This window comes from Anopheles funestus, chromosome 3RL, assembly GCF_943734845.2.
Source record: "Anopheles funestus chromosome 3RL, idAnoFuneDA-416_04, whole genome shotgun sequence".
Lineage (NCBI taxonomy): Eukaryota > Metazoa > Arthropoda > Insecta > Diptera > Culicidae > Anopheles > Anopheles funestus.
The window spans coordinates 3,666,500-3,686,149 of NC_064599.1; the positions used below are offsets into that span (position 1 = coordinate 3,666,500).

The 19,650-nt window shown below is 41.1% G+C and overlaps 1 protein-coding gene and 1 long non-coding RNA gene across 2 annotated transcripts; both read right to left on the bottom strand.

Annotated features, from left to right (window-relative positions):
- Positions 1-1,694: 1,694 nt before the first annotated feature.
- LOC125772099 (DE-cadherin-like) lies at positions 1,695-6,380 on the bottom strand. The gene is made up of 3 exons (XM_049443460.1): positions 6,189-6,380; positions 5,281-5,340; positions 1,695-5,208 (listed from the first exon to the last, which is right to left on the bottom strand). Exon 3 carries the CDS (start codon positions 5,010-5,012, stop codon positions 1,695-1,697), a length of 3,318 nt encoding a protein of 1,105 aa, XP_049299417.1. The 5' UTR covers positions 5,013-5,208; positions 5,281-5,340; positions 6,189-6,380.
- Positions 6,381-18,467: 12,087 nt separating this feature from the next.
- LOC125772203 (uncharacterized) lies at positions 18,468-19,648 on the bottom strand. The gene is made up of 3 exons (XR_007419450.1): positions 19,242-19,648; positions 19,042-19,174; positions 18,468-18,944 (listed from the first exon to the last, which is right to left on the bottom strand). It is a non-coding gene; the product is annotated as an uncharacterized LOC125772203 (long non-coding RNA).
- Positions 19,649-19,650: the final 2 nt, after the last annotated feature.

The window sequence follows — 19,650 nt, forward strand, 5'->3', positions numbered from 1 at the left end:
GCTCCCCAACCTTTTTAGTACTGCGGACCACTTTTTGTTCGACATAAGTATATCGCGGCCCACATGAGACATCTAAGAACGGATTTTTTTTAAATAAAACATTAGCAAAAAATGTAATTGTCCGCAATCTGACACATCGAGGGGTGTAGAACGATTTCGTCACGTAAAAACGCTTGAAATGGTAAACAATACGTATTAAAATGATCGGTCCAACAACCGAAAATTTCTTCCGCGGACCACTTCTACTTAAGCCACGGACCACAAGTGGTCCGCGGACCATAGGTTGGGGACCACTGCTCTACGGGTAAGAGTCGTGGACTATGCTAACGGAGTAAGGACTAAGGACTATCTTTGGCGGTGTGTGGGAGCAGGGCTGAGCTCGAGCTAGCTGAGCTGTTTGGCGGTGCAGATATTCTGACGGTTGACAAAGCCGGAAGGATAAGATGGCTGGGGCACGTGATGAGGATGCCGGACTCATGCCCCACCAGGAAGGTGCTCGTCAGCGATCCGTTCGGTACGATGCGGTGAGGAGCATAGCGAGCTCGTTGGCTTTGCTTCATTGTCTTCCAACTGGTTTCAACGCTGCAATTGAAATTAATGTTAAATACCATTGATGCTCAAATTGGATTGTGAAATTAAGTTGTATGTTACCTTTAAATTGTCACGTGTTCAATGTATGTATGTGTTCAATCTGCCAAACGATTACCTTCAAACACCACCCTCACCATGAGAGGGTATGCTTTTCGCTTTGGCAGGTTTGATTGATCATAAGACAGAACGAGAAGGTATGTTGATATGGCCAGTTGGGATATGGTTAGTTGGGTAGAAACAGCCATCGTGAGGTTAGTTGGATGTGTGCAAATTGCATGTGCAGCTTGGAGAATCCCATCTCAGGGAGGTTTTCCATCTTAGAGACACATGAAATGTATGGAAAATGTGTTCAGCTTAGTGAGACTTTCCATCTCAGGGAGGTGCCAGCTATATATATATATGTATATGTATATGTTTACACCCACGATTAATGATGAAGTGGTGGTGGGAACTCCGGAATGGATTCACGAATCCATTCAGACTCCGACGTATAAAAACCGAAGTATACTCAGAAGCAATTACTCCGGAGTCGACTCCGAATTACTCCGGGGTTGGTACCGGAATACTACGCAGTTAACTCCGGTGCTGCATCCAATGTAAACTCCGGACTTTTCCCCGATTTAAACTAAGGATTCAAGTTCGGTTAGTGGTAGGGCGCAGTTCCATCCTTCACGGTTTTCACAGTGTTCTGTGGTAGGAAGTCGGTGTTGGATGGACGACCCATCCGTTTTCCATCCAAATTGACTTTGGTTTCGTCCGACCACAGTACATTGCGCACTTGTCGAGGTTGCCCCTAGCCCAATCTATTTGATATAGGAATCAAATTTGATTCGGGCTTGCCAGTGCGCCGTTTCGGCAACGAAACTTTGCGTGGTTTCTTCATGTAGATTAAAGGTTTGTAATTTCCAATTAAAACTTTCAGCTTGGACCTTAACGAAAAACATATAATTGAAATACCAGTCAAAAGAATTGTTGCTGCAGTAACAACCATAAGAATGCTCCATAACTTTGCCTCACTGGCAATGGCCCATGGACAACTAAGATCCATGTTCTTTTTCAAAATCGTCTGTTGAAAGTCTACCGTGCGCCCATTTATTGTGAGATTACGCAAACAACCACTGTAACCTCTTGTTTGTGGCAGTCCAGTTGTACAGTGACCCAAGCTTATTCAAATCGATTGCTGTCTTTCCTAACTGTACATGCCCATTAGTATTTAGAACTCCTTTGAAATCTTTATATTCGTATCGACTCCTATTAATAATCAACTTATTTATGACTAGACTCATCTCAATAGACTGAAGCTTAAACACAATATCCAATGCCAATGCATCGTTTTGGGAGATAACCTGTTGATTCTCGATTTGGATCGCTTCAGTTCCATCGTCTAACAGCAATACAAATCTGCCGTCAACGATCTCCAATGCAACAAATGGTTGTGTTGTAACACGCGTATTGTAGCTCATGGGTCCAATGTACAACACCAAACCGTCTGTCTGTTGAGGTAACATCTCAACGCTAATGTTTGTAATATTGTCACTGATGATCGTTGGAAAAAGGGCGTAACCGTTGCCATTAAAACTGATGTCTATCATTTCACAATGTGGACCATCGAAACCATTTGGACATATGCACCTATTACCAATATGCGTGCCTCCATTAAAACATGCGAGCTGTGATGGCGATGTATCCGAAATGCATTCCAGCTGTACGAATGCAGTTATTCCTATAAACGAATTTGCATTGGCGTTGATGACGATTGGTTTGGACGATCCATACACCTTATTCCTGCATGACTGCTCACAAGTGCCAGCTTTCAACTCGCATTCGTCGATGCCTATCATCTCAATCGGAAATCCGACGTCTTCCTCCAATCGGTGGAGATGAAAGCTTAGTACGCTATTGAGGAGCTCGGAGGTTGAGTAAACACTACCGCTGACGGCAAAGAACACGTCCAGGAAAGTACCTTGGGCGAGCTTTCGATTGTTGATCGTGAATATGTCCACATCGTTTGGGCTGGCTTTTAGAATGGTTGCAATGCTCTTCTGAAGTCGATTAAGAGGTGTGCCGAGATGACCCGGTGTTTGAGATACGAAAACATCTGCCGTAACATTGTAGAATCGGATTGACCCGCTCTGGTCTACGGATTTTTTGGAGATCTCCTTCACCAACACTGTTGCTCCAGCTGATACATGGTGCTGAGAAAAGTGGTCCGATTTTTCAGTCACGTGGAACCGAAGATCATACTGACCGCACGATATATCTTTCAACATTGTTATCATACCGGTGTTATTGTTCAGTTTGAAAAACTTCAAAGTTTCTGCACTTGTCGCCTTGTCCCAAAGAAATGTTTTGTCAGACAAATCCCAATCATCTGAATCGATGATATGTACACGGCCTATATTCATATCAGATAACATTCCTTTGTATTTGTTGACAACTATATGGCTCTCAGCTTGTTTCATCTTGTTATCATTCTCGTCATCAATCACTGCTGAATCGATGTTCTTGATGGGAACTTCATACTCTTTTTGGTCCTCGTGGTCAAACTGAGTTGATGCATGCAATTCGTCTTCTACTTGAAATCGTTGCTTGATTTCTGAACGGGCTTCTGGATCGATCCTGTTAAGAAATGTTGAGTCGTTTTGGTCTTCGTCATCCATTGCACCCGGAGGACGATCCTCAACTTCTTCTGCGTTATCTTTTACGTTTCCAATCCTGATCCATACGATCACAGTATTATAGTAGAGTCCGTCATCCGCCTTTACGATTAACTTATATTCCGGAATTGTTTCGTAGTCTAACAAGTGATTGTTTACCGAAATCAATCCTGTATTCTCGTCGATTTTAAACACGTCTGCCACGTTATTCTTGATAATGCTATACTTTATACGCGAATTTAGTTGTTGGCTATTGGCTGTGACTTTAATCACTCTCGTGTTAATGCTGGCGTTTTCTGGTAGATAGTCCAGGGCATATATTTTTCGCTTAAACTGTGGTTTGTAGTCGTTCCTTCGTTCGTTTGGCACAATTCGAATCAATAAGCGTTGTGTCACTTTATTGGGTTCCCCGTTGTTAAATAACGCAGATGGTGAGCTATCCTCAGCAATCACTGTCACCATGTAAGCATCATTTGTCTGACGATCGAATTCCTTCCGCGTCGTGATAATGCCTTTTTGATTATCGATTTGGAAAAACTCTTCATCGCTACTCCTTAGTCGATAGGATACAACGTTGTTGGGCGCCGTGCCATCACGATCCCGAGCATGCACTTGCATTACAAATGTTCCAAGCAGCTGGTGTTCTAGAACTGTTCCTTTTGTTTCTCCTATAAATTCCGGGGTGTTGTCGTTTTCATCTATGATCGTAATCCTCAAAAATGTTTCTGCATTTAGTCCAAGAGAGTTCGTCGCTTGTACTGTGAGCATATATTGTGCTGCCATTTCATAATCAAGTCTTCTGCCAAGTTTGATGTATGCCGTATTGTTGATTTGCTCCAATAGAAATGTCTGCTTATAATTTCCATTAGGTATCTCAAATATTACTATATTTTCATCATTAACGTTGGAAACTGCTTCAAATTCCGCCAGAATCTTGTTGAAATCCTGAAACGTTTCATTTAATATCACGGGTGCCAATGGCATCTTGATGAAGTACGGCTCACTATTTGTAGAGTCAACTATGTGAACTATTACTTTAACTTCTGTTTGTCGCTTGTTGTTTTCCTCTAAGCGTTCGTTATACGCCCGGACATGGAACGCATAAAACTGTCCTGGGTCGCGATCGATAGACTTAGCTAACATGAGCAAGCCGTTATTCTCATCAATCTCGAAGTAGCTGCTATCGTCGTCTTCCTGTACAATCTCATAATGAATGCCGTTGTTATCACCTTCATCGATGTCTGTAGCTGTGATGGAAGTCACGGACTGATTCTGCTTCATATCTTTCGTCACGATCACTTCATATATGTCTTTATCGAATATCGGTAGATTATCGTTGATATCCAAAATAGTTACCTTGATTATGCAAACATCATATAGACTAGGGAACATAATGTTAGTCGCTCGTACCGTAATATACATTTCCTGGTCTAGGATAGGGGCATCCCGATCGAAAATAAACGTCGAAACGATCTGACCAGTCGTTTGGTCAATGCTAAAAAACTCCTGGTCACCTGGCGTGGTTACAATGCTGTATTGTATAGTTTGCGATTGTTCGGCAGAGGCGTTCACACGTAGAACAGGTGTACCCGGCAGCTGTTCCTCTTTCAACGTTGGTTTATAATTTCCACAATCTTGGAACGTTGGTTTTTGGATTACACTTACAGTATTATTTACTGTTTTAGTAGATGATACACTGCTACAGATGGAGAAACCCAACAACACCGTGATGACCAAAATGAAGCAGTGCAATTGATTCGCCATAGCGAAATCTGCTATATTGTTTTTCTTTTCCTTTTCTTTTCAGGTAGAACGGCCTGTCCGTGTTCATAAATCTCCTGTATGGCGGGAATAAATAGACAACGTGTCCCGCTTTTTATGAATGAGCATTTGTGGTGGCCGAATTCTTCAAACTGTAGTATTGTAGCACGAGCTCAATTCTGCAATGAAATTAAAATAACTATACAGCGTTTCTCAAATGATATTGTACACATTCACCGAAAACACTACAATGTCAGCTAGATGTGTTTACCTTTTCATATAATGCCATTGGAACAAATGCCGATGACATTACAATATCATCTGAGAAACGCTGTAAGTCATATTAGTAAGCTTCAATTAAAAATAATCAATTAATTTGAAGTTAATCAAATTAATTAAAAAAATAAAAAATCAATTTTTTATACTGAAGTTTATTCAGTATAAAATATTCATTTCTCAAAAATAGCCTACATCGCAGGACGACGGAACCCCCTAACATTGTCTTACGTGAATATTACTTCTATGAAACCTAAACTGCATTACCAAAATTCAATGATGATTTGACACGCCTTAGCATTGAAGTTTCCCTCTTCTTCTTCTTCTTCTTCTTCTTCTTCTTCTTCTTCTTCTTCTTCTTCTTCTTCTTCTTCTTCTTCTTCTTCTTCTTCTTCTTCTTCTTCTTCTTCTTCTTCTTTTTCTTCTTTTTCTTCTTCTTGTTCTTCTTTTTCTTCTTTTTCTTCTTCTTGTTCTTCTTCTTCTTCTTCTTGTTCTTCTTCTTCTTCTATTTTACGAGAAAGGCTATATCCTCCTATGTTCGTTCAAACTCTTGTTCAAACTCGCACATTCAGAGGCTTACTTTCTCTGTAAAGACTTCGACTATCTGGAGTCATATGTCTTTTAATCTCTGCTTTTGTTCAACAAAAAGGTTGCTTCCTAGAAGTCTTGGTTGTTCACGGTTTCACCTTTACGATACACCACAATGGTTTGTATGGTCGCACTATGCGCGATTAGCCAGCCGGCTAAACCACTTATTATACCACTTTGTTAGATTTTCTTCTCCACTTCTTTCGAACATCACTAAATGTTACAAAGTAAGTTTCAACCACACAATAATCATCGTGTCGTGTCGATCACGCGACTCTCCCTCACAATAATCATGTTTCTTTTGAATACACTTACAGTTTGTGATAGCTCCTAAATGACTTTCAATATCCTTCAAGTCTTCAACGGCGTATTAAATATTACACTATTTCCACTACATTTAGTGACAACTAAGTAAATATTTTCTCTTCATTCTTTTCTCTGTCAGAATCGATTGAACAACGGCACAGACATGTTAGAGTAACTCTGCTCAACTGTGAATGACTTGAAACGTATGAATGATGAAATCGTATATATGTATATATATCAGTTTTGCAATAATTTTGAAGGGAGATAATACTGTTTCGCAGAATTGATAATAGTGCTTCGTCATTGATAAAAAGACTGATAGAACTGAATAATCTTATCAGTTTTTTCTTGTAGCGGGAACAAGTTGGCTGGTGTACATAATTTGACTTTTTTGGCAAAAAACTGTAGCGAATAACGATAAAATACTCACTTGGCAGAAATCGCATGACGGGGGAAATTTTTTCATTCTCGCTACCCCTGACCCTCACTTTCGAGCGATCGTGCGACAAACTCTCACTCCACCACCCTACCTCACTCACACACGCTCCCATATTTTATGTAAACCCTCACCGCAACCTGCGTCACCAACCCACCCCACACCTGAACGGTCCTATACTCGAAGTGTTAGACAATTTTGGTTCCACACTTTGAAGCCTGTCGAGGAGTGTGGCACTATATTGTTTTTCGCTGTCTCCTTTCTTTCACTGCAAAATTGCTTTTGCCCTGTCTTTGGTGTATTCATATGAGTTTGGCCTTTGCTGGAGGCGGAGGTGTGTGCGCAAGCGTTATCGTGTTTTGTGAAGTGATACTTTGCTCCGATAAGTAATGTGAAAACTGGTGATTGTGATAAGTGAATTAATTCTATTCCTTGTGTTTTGTGCGTAGTGAATCCCATCGAGTCGATCAGCTGATGGAAAGAGTTTGCCCGTGAAGCGGAAAGGGTGAAGCCGGAGTTAAAGCGCAGGATGGCAGGACAAACCATATCGGAGAGAGTGCTGAATATTCGACGTCTTGAGAGGTACGCATTTTAACACTCGAAAAGAGTTAAAGAAAAAAAACAAAGTGTAAAGATTTCTCATGTCTCTCCGTTTTTTTTTCTTCTATATATTTACAGAAACCTCTGCCGAACATAGGAACCCCATCCCTCCGTCCGCTTCGCAGAACGCCGGCAGTTTTTTTTACCTGTTCGTCCAGCGACCGCTTGCGCATGATGAGCTTATGTGCAATAAAAAAAAGGGATCGTATGGTCGCGTACACATGAGGGCTCATGAGACGTCCACAAAAGCCGAAGTCATACAAAATTTCAAAAAAATTGGGTCCTGTCCTGGACGCGTCCACAAATCGCGAAGCGAAAGAGGGTTCGGGAATTATACCTGCGATCTTCTCGAAGTGAAAAAGGATTCTGAAATTATACCTGCGATCCGCATTAGAATACCACGTACGCTGCATTCGGGGTAGCACTCGGTAAAGCGTTGTTTTGCTTAAGCGTGCAGTAAGCATAGAGGGTTTGTTTCGGCTTTCTACGAAGTTACTTGTGGACGTGGGCAGGGCGTGGGCGTCACGTGTGAGTTGGGCCTATGTATTTCCTGGTAATTATTTCGTTTACGGTCGTGGTGTGTGTAGAGTATTGGATTATAGGAGGTAAACTCTAGTAACATTAAGCCGACTCTTTGAGAGCGGGTTGTAAACGACGGACTTGGGGGAATGTAGGATTAGCGGCAGTTGGATGCCAACAGTCGCCACGAGAGGATCCATTACCGTGATATACGAATACAAATAAAGAGAACTCTACAATTGGCGCAGCCGGTAGGATCGACGGGGAGTGTGAAAAGAAACCGTTTAATTTAGCGAGTTATATGTGTTTGCAAGCGAAGAATTGCAGTGACTTCCAAACGATTTTCTTGTCGCATTTCTTGGAAACCGTGTTTAGTAAATAGGACGAAATCTGAGACCAGAGTAGATAAATGTAATGAACTCATCTATATGTGGCGTGGGGTAAGGCACACACACAGAAAAAAGAATAAAGAGAAGGAAAGAAAGAACAAACGCGAGTCCGGTAGCAATACCGCAGCGCACATTAAAAAAAGAGAAGGAAAGAGAAAAGAAAAAAAGCGAGTCCGGTAGCAACACCGTAGCGCACACTAAGAAACAAAATAGAAGATAGGAGACCGGTAAAACACCGTAGCGCACAACCAAAAAGAAAGAACTAATGCGAGACCGGTAGCAACACCGTAGCGCACACTAAGAAACAAAATGGAAAATGCGAGTCCGGTAGCAACACCGTAGCGCACATTAAAAAAAAAAAAGAAAAGAGAAAGAAAAAGCGAGTCCGGTAGCAACACCGTAGCGCACACTAAGAAACAAAAAAAAAATGCGAGACCGGTAATACTCCGCAGCGCACACTAAAAGGAAAGAACAAATACGAGTCCAGTTGAGCACCGCAGTGCACATTAAGAAAAAAACTGATCCATGGCTATATAAATTGGCCGATTAAAAAGAAAATTAAAGGTGGACAGTGGTTTAGATAACTTGCAAAGACATAACGGAAAAACTCGCAAAATAGTGGTTCATAAAATTCCTTCATGGTGGTTAGATCAAGTAGCATATTTTAAGTAAGAAGCATACATTAATAATTGTGCTTTCACTAACAGATGGACAATAAGCAGAACTTTCCGTTGGAACCGTTCAACGACGCTGTTGACACATCAGGACTACGTATCGAATGGGAGGAATGGCACCGGGCATGCGAGATCGTAATAGAGTTGAAGCGGTTGGAATCACAGCACGAGAAGCTTCTTTTCATGCTTGCAAGTTGGAGATTTTCCGATCGCTATCCCAAAAACACGGGGAAACCTTCAATCGTTATATGTTGAGATTACGTACGCAGGCTGCTTGTTGCGACTTTAAAGATCGTGAAGAAAAAGAAATCTTACATCAAATAACGGTAGGGGCAAGCGATGAAAGGGTACGCGACAAAGGTATCGAAGGCACAATGGACCTTGACAGTCTGATCAACTATGCCATGAATCGAGAGGTGATACTAAAGCAAAAAGAGAAAGCACACCCAATGCGACAAGAAGATGCAGTAGTGGCATGGATCAATCGGAACACGAACAAGAAGACGACATCGCAAAGAAATTATTCCTCGCAAAAGGTTAACCGTACATCTCAAGAATGCAGCCGTTGTGGTTCAGAAAGACACCAGAGCGATTTTAAAAACTGTGTCGCACGGAATTCGACATGTAACAGATGCGGAAAACTGGGACATTTCGCAAGGAAGTGTGCAGGCAATCGATACACACCAAGAACGACCCACTTGGCAGAAATCGCATGAGAGGGGGGAAATTTCTTCATTCTCGCTACCCCTGACCCTCACTTTCGAGCGATCGTACGACAAACTCTCACTCCACCACCCTACCTCACTCACACACGCTCCTATATTCTATGTAAACCCTCACCGCAACCTGCATCACCAACCCACCCCACACCTGAACGGTCCCATACTCGAAGTGTTAGACAATTTTGGTTCCACACTTTGAAGCCTGTCGAGGAGTGTGGCACTATATTGTTTTTCGCTGTCTCCTTTCTTTCACTACAAAATTGCTTTTGCCCTGTCTTTGGCGTATTCATATGAGTTTGGCCTTTGCTGGAGGCGGAGGTGTGTGCGCAAGCGTTATCGTGTTTTGTGAAGTGATTCTTTGCTCCGGTAAGTAATGTGAAAACTAGTGATTGTGATCAGTGAATTAATTCTATTCCATGTGTTTTGTGCGTAGTGAATCCCATCGAATCGATCAGCTGATGGAAAGAGTTTGCCCGTGAAGCGGAAAGAGTGAAGCCGGAGTTAAACCGCAGGATGGCAGGACAAATCACATCGGAGAGAGTGCTGAATATTCGACGTCTTGAGAGGTACGCATTTTAACACTCGAAATGAGTCAAAGAAAAAAAACAAAGTGTAAAGATTTATCATGTCTCTCCGTTTTTTTCTTCTTCTATATATTTACAGAAACCTCTGCCGAACATAGGCACCCCATCCCACCGTCCGCTTCGCAGAACGCCGGCAGTTTTTTTTACCTGTTCGTCCAGCGACCGCTTGCGCATGATGAGCGTAGGTGCAATAAAAAAAGGGATCGTATGTATTTCCTGGTAATTATTTCGTTCACGGTCGTGGTGTGTTTGGGACGAGGGTGTCCCGAATGCAGCAATAGGAAAGAAAGGGAAAGCGAGAAAGAAAAAAAGCGAAGGAAAGAACGGGACAAAATAAAGCTAATTTTTTGGCTTCCAGGCTTATTATAAATAAGCTTGGGAGCTTCCATGCTTGCAAGCTTGCATGCTCGTATGCAAGCGTACATACGCCCCGCCTCCTATACCCGATTCCCCCACCCCCGCGAACGATCCACGAACGAGGCTTACTAAGTTGCTAGTAAGCCTTTAATAAGCCGGCTAATAAGCCTCAATGTCGTACGACTTTTGCCAAGTGGGGAGTCGGTTTTCTTGGAAAAGATCGGAAGTTGCCAACGCCTTGCTCGATGACGGGGATGTTGCAGAGCAAGGAAGGCTTTGTGGATATCGTAAGGACTGCGCATCACCCAAGGTAGAATGATGTTGTTTTTTTATTGTTTCCTCTTGTTATTTTTCTATATCTACATAGTACATTTCTTATACTAAAATAATAATGAACACTAATAGAAGTTGGAAGGAATATGGTATCAATGAAATAATTATAAAAAAAATGAACAGCCACTCGCCTAACATTTTATTCTTTTTTTTTAGCAGGGAGACACAAATTATAATAACGGAATGATTATGGGGTTTATTGATCAACTTGCAGTGGAATTTTTAATCGATTCGGGGGCTATGATCAATACAATCACGGAACAAGTGTGGACTAATTTGGTAAATACTAATGCTAGAATATTCAAGAGAAAATTTCATTGTGACCGTCAGATCACAGCACACGCGACTCAAGTACCACTGCAAGTTTTGACCATTTTTGATGCTTTTATATCCATCAACGAGAGCAAACCCAAAACATATGCGGAATTCTTCGTCATAAAGGGAGCGCAGAGAAGTCTGCTTAGCAAAAGAACGGCAGAAGAGCTTAAAGTGTTAAAAGTCGGGTTGGAAGTCAATAATATCGGACAGAAAAAAGAACCATTTCCGAAGTTCCCGAACATACTGCTAAAGCTATGCATTGACCACAAAGTAACCCCAAAGAAGCTTGCATACCTTCGTATTCCGTTCGCGATGGAGGAGAAGGTTGAGCGGAAACTTCAAGAAATGCTGGATAAGGATATTATTGAACCGGTTATCGGTCCAGCAAGTTGGATATCTCCAATGGTAGTGGTTCCTAAAGGGACTGACGATATCCGGATATGTATCAACATGCGTTATCCAAATACAGCTATCCAACGTGAGCACTATCCACTCCCTATAATTGATACGTTGCTTAACAAACTTAAAGGAGCAGTAATATTTTCTAAATTGGATATAACATCAGCTTACTATCATGTCGAACTACATCCAGACTCAAGGAAGATTACCACGTTCATGACTGGGAAAGGTCTGATGCAATTTAAAAGACTTATGTTTGGTATTAATTGCGCCCCAGAGATATTTCAAAGGATTATGTGTGAAATGCTTGCCGATGTAGATGGGGTGTTAATTTATATTGATGACATCGTGGTGTGGGAAACGACGCATTTGGAGCATAACACACGACTACGCAAGGTACTTGCTATACTAAAAGAAAATAACGCATTGCTTAACAATGACAAATGCGTATTCAACGTTCCGGAGCTTCAAATATTGGGCTTTAAGATCAATGCACAGGGCATAAGTGTTGTGATATATGCATAAAGAAAGGCGACCCGTACCAGTCGATGGTTCTAACACAACTGACAACTTTATTTCATATGATCTATAAGTTCAATACATTGTCAAGGTTTCCATAAGTAAGGTGATACTTTGATATATATTTCAACACCCCTGCTCAAAGAATCGTCCTTTACTTCAATCCTATTTTAAGCGCTAATCTTTGAAATTCAGATGCTGACAATCCCTTCGTCATAATGTCTGCCAATTGCGATTTTGAAGGCACATATACTGCCCTTATCTTGCCTTGATGGATTTGCTCTTGAATGTAATTGTATTTAATGTCTATATGTTTCATGCGTTTGCTTTCTATCTTTCCTTCTGTTAGATGTAAGCAAGATTGATTGTCTTCGTATATGGTTACTGTGGAAACATTTATACCAATATCGTTCAATAATCTTCTCATCCATACTGCTTGAGTTGTTGCCGTACAAAATGCTATTAATTCAGCTTCTGTTGATGATAAAGCTACTGTTGACTGTTTTCTAGTCATCCAACAAACAGTTGCCCCATAAACACGCACTATGTATCCACTAATTGATTTCCTATCATTAATGTTGTTTCCCCAATCTGCATCACAAAATATTTCTAATGCATTATTATTATCAGTTGCAGTGAATTCTAATGCTTTATTTACGGATCCTTTTAAATATCTTAAAATTCTTTTTAAATATTTCCAATGCTCTTCTGTTGGACAACTTTGTAACTGACTAAAGAAATTAATCGCAGCGCATAAATCTGGTCGCGATGTATGAGCCAAATATGCAATACATCCCACTAATTCTCTATACGGCTTGTCCGTTCGTTCTTTCTCTGTACCCTTATATAATTTCAAATTACACTCAATTGGAGTTTGAACCGGTTTGCAGTCTTCCATTCCAAACCTGCATAGTAATTTATGTATATAATCCTTCTGTGTAATTCTCATTGTTCGCTGTTCAATATCTCTTTCCACAAACATTCCTAGAAAGCTCTTTATCTCTCCCATATCTGAAACGGAAAATTCCTTTTTAAGACAATTCTTTAATATTTCAATTTTATCTAATCTGCTTCCAATTATCAATATGTCGTCGACGTAAAGGAGCAAATGAAATAAGTCTCCTTGATCTGTTTTGCTATATAAACAGTGATCGTTCTCGCTTCTTTTGAAATTCAGTTTTGTTATAAATTCATCAAATCTTTTGTTCCAAGCTCTTGATGCCTGCTTTAAACCATATAGCGATTTTTTTAAAATACAGACTTGATTTGTTTCGGATAAATTAAGTCCTTCTGGAGGGTACATATAAATTTCTTCTTCTAAATTTCCATTCAGAAATGCAGTCTTTACGTCTAATTGATGAATTAATAAACCTTCCTTGTTAGCTATGGCTAATAAAGTTCGTATTGTATCCAGTTTTGCAACTGGTGCATAAGTCTCCTCATAATCATAGCCATATTTTTGAGAACAGCCTCTGGCAACCAATCTCGCTTTATATCTATCTGGTTCGTTATCAATGCCTTTCTTGATCTTAAATACCCATTTACAAGTAATAATTCTTTTATTCAAAGGTTTTTTACATAGTTCCCAAGTATGATTATCTTCATGCGATTTAAGTTCACTCTTTATAGCTTCATTCCACATCTTCCAATCTTCACGCAATTTCATTGATTCTAATGAAATTGGATAGTTGTCCACATAATTCATAGCTGATAAAGCCCATGCATTGTAGCTTCCTTCGTAGTCTTTCATCCATACCGGTGGCCGTCGTTCTCTGACGTTCCTCATCTCGTTCTCATCAGTTGTTAGATCTTCATCCCCTGCTGAATTAAATGAATCGTTACCCGAGAAATATTCTGATTCACTAGTGCAAATATCATAGTTCGCTTGCAAAATTTCCTCATCATTTTCTCTCATTGCTGGTGTATGAATTTCTTCAATCTTTTGATTTTCGTCACTTATAAAGTCATGTTTATAATCACTAGGTATATGTTCTAATAAGTCACTTTGTGATGGATTTTCTTCATTGAATTTCACTACACGAGCTATTTGAATTTTATTATTTTTCCAAACCCGATAGCCATTTGGGGCATATCCTACGAAAATCGCACGTTCGTTTTTTTCATCTAACTTCTTTCTTAATTGTTTTGGTTTTTCTATGAAACATTCACTTCCAAATATACGCATATTCGACACGTCAGGTTTTTTACCATGCCATTTTTCATATGGAGTTACATTCTTGTTCAATGCGCGAGTAGGACTTCGATTTATTTGATAAATGGCCGTGTAAACTGCCTCACCCCACATAACTTTAGAAATGTTTTTGTAAATGAGCATTGCACGCACCTTCTCGATGATCTTTCGATTGAGTCGCTCACTAACACCGTTTTGCTCTGGCGTATAAGGTACTGATGGTTGTAAAATTATTCCTTTGTCTTTACAAAACGATTTGAAGTCCCTATTTATATATTCTGTACCATTGTCACAAATAAATTTTTCGATTTTGGTACTGAAATGTGCTGTGCACATTGCTTCATATTCTTTGAAACAGTTTAACACTTCACTTTTTGATTTTATTAGATACGCAGCAGATAGGTGGGTATAATCATCCGTAAAGGTCACAAAATAATTATTTCCATCCCATGTTGAGGGTGTAATAGGACCACAAACATCACTATGAATTACTTCGATGGGTCTATTTGCACGTTTTTCTTCTCGAGACTTAATCGTTTTTCGCGGTTCTTTTCCAAGTATACAGGATTCGCATAATTTGTTTGCACTATCACTATTTGGTTTTGCACTTTTGATGTTTATTCCATTGACCATTTGTTTTGCAATTAATAATTCTAAGTTTTTCTGACCAATGTGCCCATATCTACAGTGCCATAACTCATAGTCTTTTATAACCGTTGTTGCTCGTGCACAATTTGATGGTACATTTAAGTTTACTTTGTACAATTTGTCGATTTTATTACCGGTCATCACTATGTCACCTTTTTTGTTACGCACTTTCAGTTCACCATTTCTAAAAATCACTTCGAGTCCTGATAAGTCCAATTTTTGCAATGACATCAAATTGATAGAAAGTTCTGGAACGTATAGCACATCGTTAATTTCAAACTTCGTGTTTTCACTGTATCCTATTATCGTTCCTTTTTGTCTGGCCATTAAATTAGAACCGAACTTTGCTGTTCCAATAATTATCGGATTGTTCAAATCATAAAGTGCAACAAAAAGGTTTTTGTTCCTTACCATGTGATCCGTAGCCCCACTGTCCATATACCAATCGTCATTGTTATAGCCACTAACAAGCGCTACATTGTTTGCATTTGCTTTGTTTTCCGGTTCCTTAGAACTTTTCTCCTGTAGCAAGCGACAATTTCGCTTTATATGTCCGGGCTTCTTGCAATAGTTGCAATTTATTGGTCTTCTGTTGAATTGAGCTTGTAGTGCTCTGTCCATGTTGCTGTATGTGTCGTCCCGTTCTTTTAGCCTGTTGTGCTCATCCATTATTCTTGTTTTGACCGATTCCAGAGAAATTGAATTTTCTGGAGCACTATCCAGGGCTGTAACCAATCCGTCAAATGATTGAGGTAGGCTTCGCAGAATCATGCAGATTTTAAGCTCCTCATCAAGCTTGGTACCAGAAGCGTCTAGTTTCTCAAAGTATTCTTCGAATTGCTTGATGTGTTCAGCAATGTCGCCGTTAGAAAAATTAGTAGCACATACTTTTTTTAGATATGATACTCGCATCGATCGTGTTGTTTTCTCGTGATGGGCTTTGAGTGTATCATATACCTCTTTGGCATAATGACAATTTTTTATTATAGGTAATTGGTCATCATCCACCAAAAGTATTAGCGTGGCCTTCGCTTTGCTATCGGCCTTAACCCACGCCTCTGTTTTCTTCTCTTTTTCCGGAACAGCATTTTCCACTGCACTCCACAAATCCTCCTTTAGGAGCACCATTTGGGCACGAATTTTCCATGCTAACCAATTATTGTTGTTTAGTTTCTTTACACCATATTTTTCTTCCATTTTTTTATGGTATTAACTGCACACGTTTGAAAACGAATTATTGCGAATTGATCTGTTCACTTTCTGTGTTGGGTAACTGGGCCCATAACCTGTTGTGATATATGCATAAAGAAAGGCGACCCGTACCAGTCGATGGTTCTAACACAACTGACAACTTTATTTCATATGATCTATAAGTTCAATACATTGTCAAGGTTTCCATAAGTAAGGTGATACTTTGATATATATTTCAACAATAAGTCCTACGGAAGATAAAATCCTGGCCATACAGAACTTTAGACTACCTGAAACGAAGGAAGAAGTTCGGAGTTTCCTAGGATTAGTCAACTTTGTTGGCCAGTTTATCCCCAATCTGTCATCGAAAACGGAAGCTTTGCGATGCTTTATAAGAGGAGAAGCGGAATCGTTTGGGATGGATCAACAGAAGGCGTTCAACGACCTCCGTAAAGAATTAGCAAGCACGGTCCACCGGCTGGGGTTCTTTGATCCGAATGATGTAACGGAACTATACGTAGACGCATCAGCCGTGGGCCTTGGGGCGGTATTGACCCAGAGGAATAGTCGACATCAATCAAGGATCATCACCTTTGCCTCAAAGGGGCTTACGAAAACGGAAAGAGTGTATCCACAAACCCAGCGAGAAGCTCTGGCAGTCGTGTGGGCCGTTGAAAAACTCCACTACTATCTTTTCGGGAAAAGCTTTACGGTGTTTACGGATCACAAGACTCTAGAGTATATCTTTGGTGGCAAACATCAAGAAGGGAAACGGGCTTGCTCCAGAGCGGAAGGATGGGCATTGCGACTACAGCCCTATGACTTTAAAGTGGTGCATATCCCAGGGTCCGACAACATCTCGGACATCCTTTCCAGATTGTGTCCACCTGGCAGTACGCCTTTTGACGAGGCTACCGAACACTACGTATGTGAAATCACTACGGAACAGCTAGCCATTACATTAGAGGAAATCAAACAACAAACAGGTATGGACGAGACATTAAAAGCGGTAACCAAGGCTATTGAGACTAAAACATGGCCAGCAACTCTGTTGAGATACCAAGCATTCGCCAGCGAGTTAGGGATAATCAATGGTATAATTGTAAGGAATGATCGCATCATTCTGCCAGAAACTTTACGCCAGCGAGCACTAGAAATTGCACATCGTGGTCATCCTGGAGTGGTGGCGATGAAGAGAAATTTACGAGATAAAATCTGGTGGCCGTATATGGATCGAGACGTGCAAGAGTGGATACAAGAATGCGCTGGCTGTGCTATGGTGAGCCAACAAAATCCTCCGGAACCCATGCAGCGGAAAGAGATGCCCGATAGGGCATGGCAAGAACTGGCAATAGACTTCTTTTCGGCAAAAGAATGTGCCACATTTCTGGTCGTTGTTGACTATTACAGCCGATTCCTTTCTGTCATCGAGATGAAAACCACTAATGCAAACAAAACAATAGAAGCCCTTGAAAGCGTTTTTCGCCATCATACTTACCCGGAAACAATAAGAGCTGACAACGGGCCACCTTTTTCGGGTGAAGAATTTACTAAGTATTGCCAGGGTAAAAATATCCGTCTAGTGCGTACAATCCCGTATTGGCCGCAGATGAACGGATTAGTAGAACGACAAAACCAAGGAATCCTACGAACTCTAAGAATAGCCAAGGCAATGAAAGAAGATTGGAGGAAGGCTATTGACGAATATGTATACACCTATAACACCACGCCACACTCGTTTACCGGTAAGTCTCCAATGGAACTGCTGACTGGAAGACCTGTAAAAGATTTGCTCCCGTCACTAAGAACAGACCCATATTGGTATCGTGATGAAGAAACCAGGGACAGAGATCGCATTAAAAAAATGCAAGGAAAGCTTTACGCGGACGCAAGGCGACATGCTACGGAGTCTCAAATAGCGGTAGGAGACCCAGTATTAATTCGCAATCACGAAATGGGGAAACTAGAACCCACTTTTCGGCCAGAACGATACACAGTGGTTCAAAGGAGAGGAACGGACGTAGTAGTCGAAAGTGCAGATGGAGTAAAATACCGCCGGCCTATAGCCCATCTGAAAAGATGGCCGGTGTCACAACATGGGGAGAACATCCCAGAAGTAGTAGACCATGAAGAAAAGACCCAACCACATCACTGCGTAACACCTCCCTTAAAACGCCCTAAGCGGAGTACCAAAGTTCCTGTGAGATATAAGGAATCCGGCATATAAAACATTGGACATTGCACATACAAACAAGAAATCGAGTAAAAAAAAAAAAAAAAAAAAAAAAAAAAAAAAAAAGGTAGGGCTAGGTGAGGGATGTAGAGTATTGGATTATAGGAGGTAAACTCTAGTAACATTAAGCCGACTCTTTGAGAGCGGGTTGTAAACGACGGACTTGGGGGAATGTACCCACTTGGCAAAAGTCGTACGACATTGAGGCTTATTAGCCGGCTTATTAAAGGCTTACTAGCAACTTAGTAAGCCTCGTTCGTGGATCGTTCGCGGGGGTGGGGGAATCGGGTATAGGAGGCGGGGCGTATGTACGCTTGCATACGAGCATGCAAGCTTGCAAGCATGGAAGCTCCCAAGCTTATTTATAATAAGCCTGGAAGCCAAAAAATTAGCTTTATTTTGTCCCGTTCTTTCCTTCGCTTTTTTTCTTTCTCGCTTTCCCTTTCTTTCCTATTGCTGCATTCGGGACACCCTCGTCCCAAACACACCACGACCGTGAACGAAATAATTACCAGGAAATACATACGATCCCTTTTTTTATTGCACCTACGCTCATCATGCGCAAGCGGTCGCTGGACGAACAGGTAAAAAAAACTGCCGGCGTTCTGCGAAGCGGACGGTGGGATGGGGTGCCTATGTTCGGCAGAGGTTTCTGTAAATATATAGAAGAAGAAAAAAACGGAGAGACATGATAAATCTTTACACTTTGTTTTTTTTCTTTGACTCATTTCGAGTGTTAAAATGCGTACCTCTCAAGACGTCGAATATTCAGCACTCTCTCCGATGTGATTTGTCCTGCCATCCTGCGGTTTAACTCCGGCTTCACTCTTTCCGCTTCACGGGCAAACTCTTTCCATCAGCTGATCGATTCGATGGGATTCACTACGCACAAAACACAAGGAATAGAATTAATTCACTGATCACAATCACTAGTTTTCACATTACTTACCGGAGCAAAGAATCACTTCACAAAACACGATAACGCTTGCGCACACACCTCCGCCTCCAGCAAAGGCCAAACTCATATGAATACGCCAAAGACAGGGCAAAAGCAATTTTGTAGTGAAAGAAAGGAGACAGCGAAAAACAATATAGTGCCACACTCCTCGGCAGGCTTCAAAGCGTGGAACCAAAATTGTCTAACACTTCGAGTATGGGACCGTTCAGGTGCGGGGTGGGTTGGTGACGCAGGTTGCGGTGAGGGTTTACATAGAATATAGGAGCGTGTGTGAGTGAGGTAGGGTGGTGGAGTGAGAGTTTGTCGTACGATCGCTCGAAAGTGAGGGTCAGGGGTAGCGAGAATGAAGAAATTTCCCCCCTCTCATGCGATTTCTGCCAAGTGGGAAGCGTACATACGG

Coding starts and splice junctions, on each gene's coding strand:
- LOC125772099 (XM_049443460.1), bottom strand. CDS start 5,012: ATGGCGAATCAATTGCACTGCTTCATTTTGGTCATCACGGTGTTGTTG.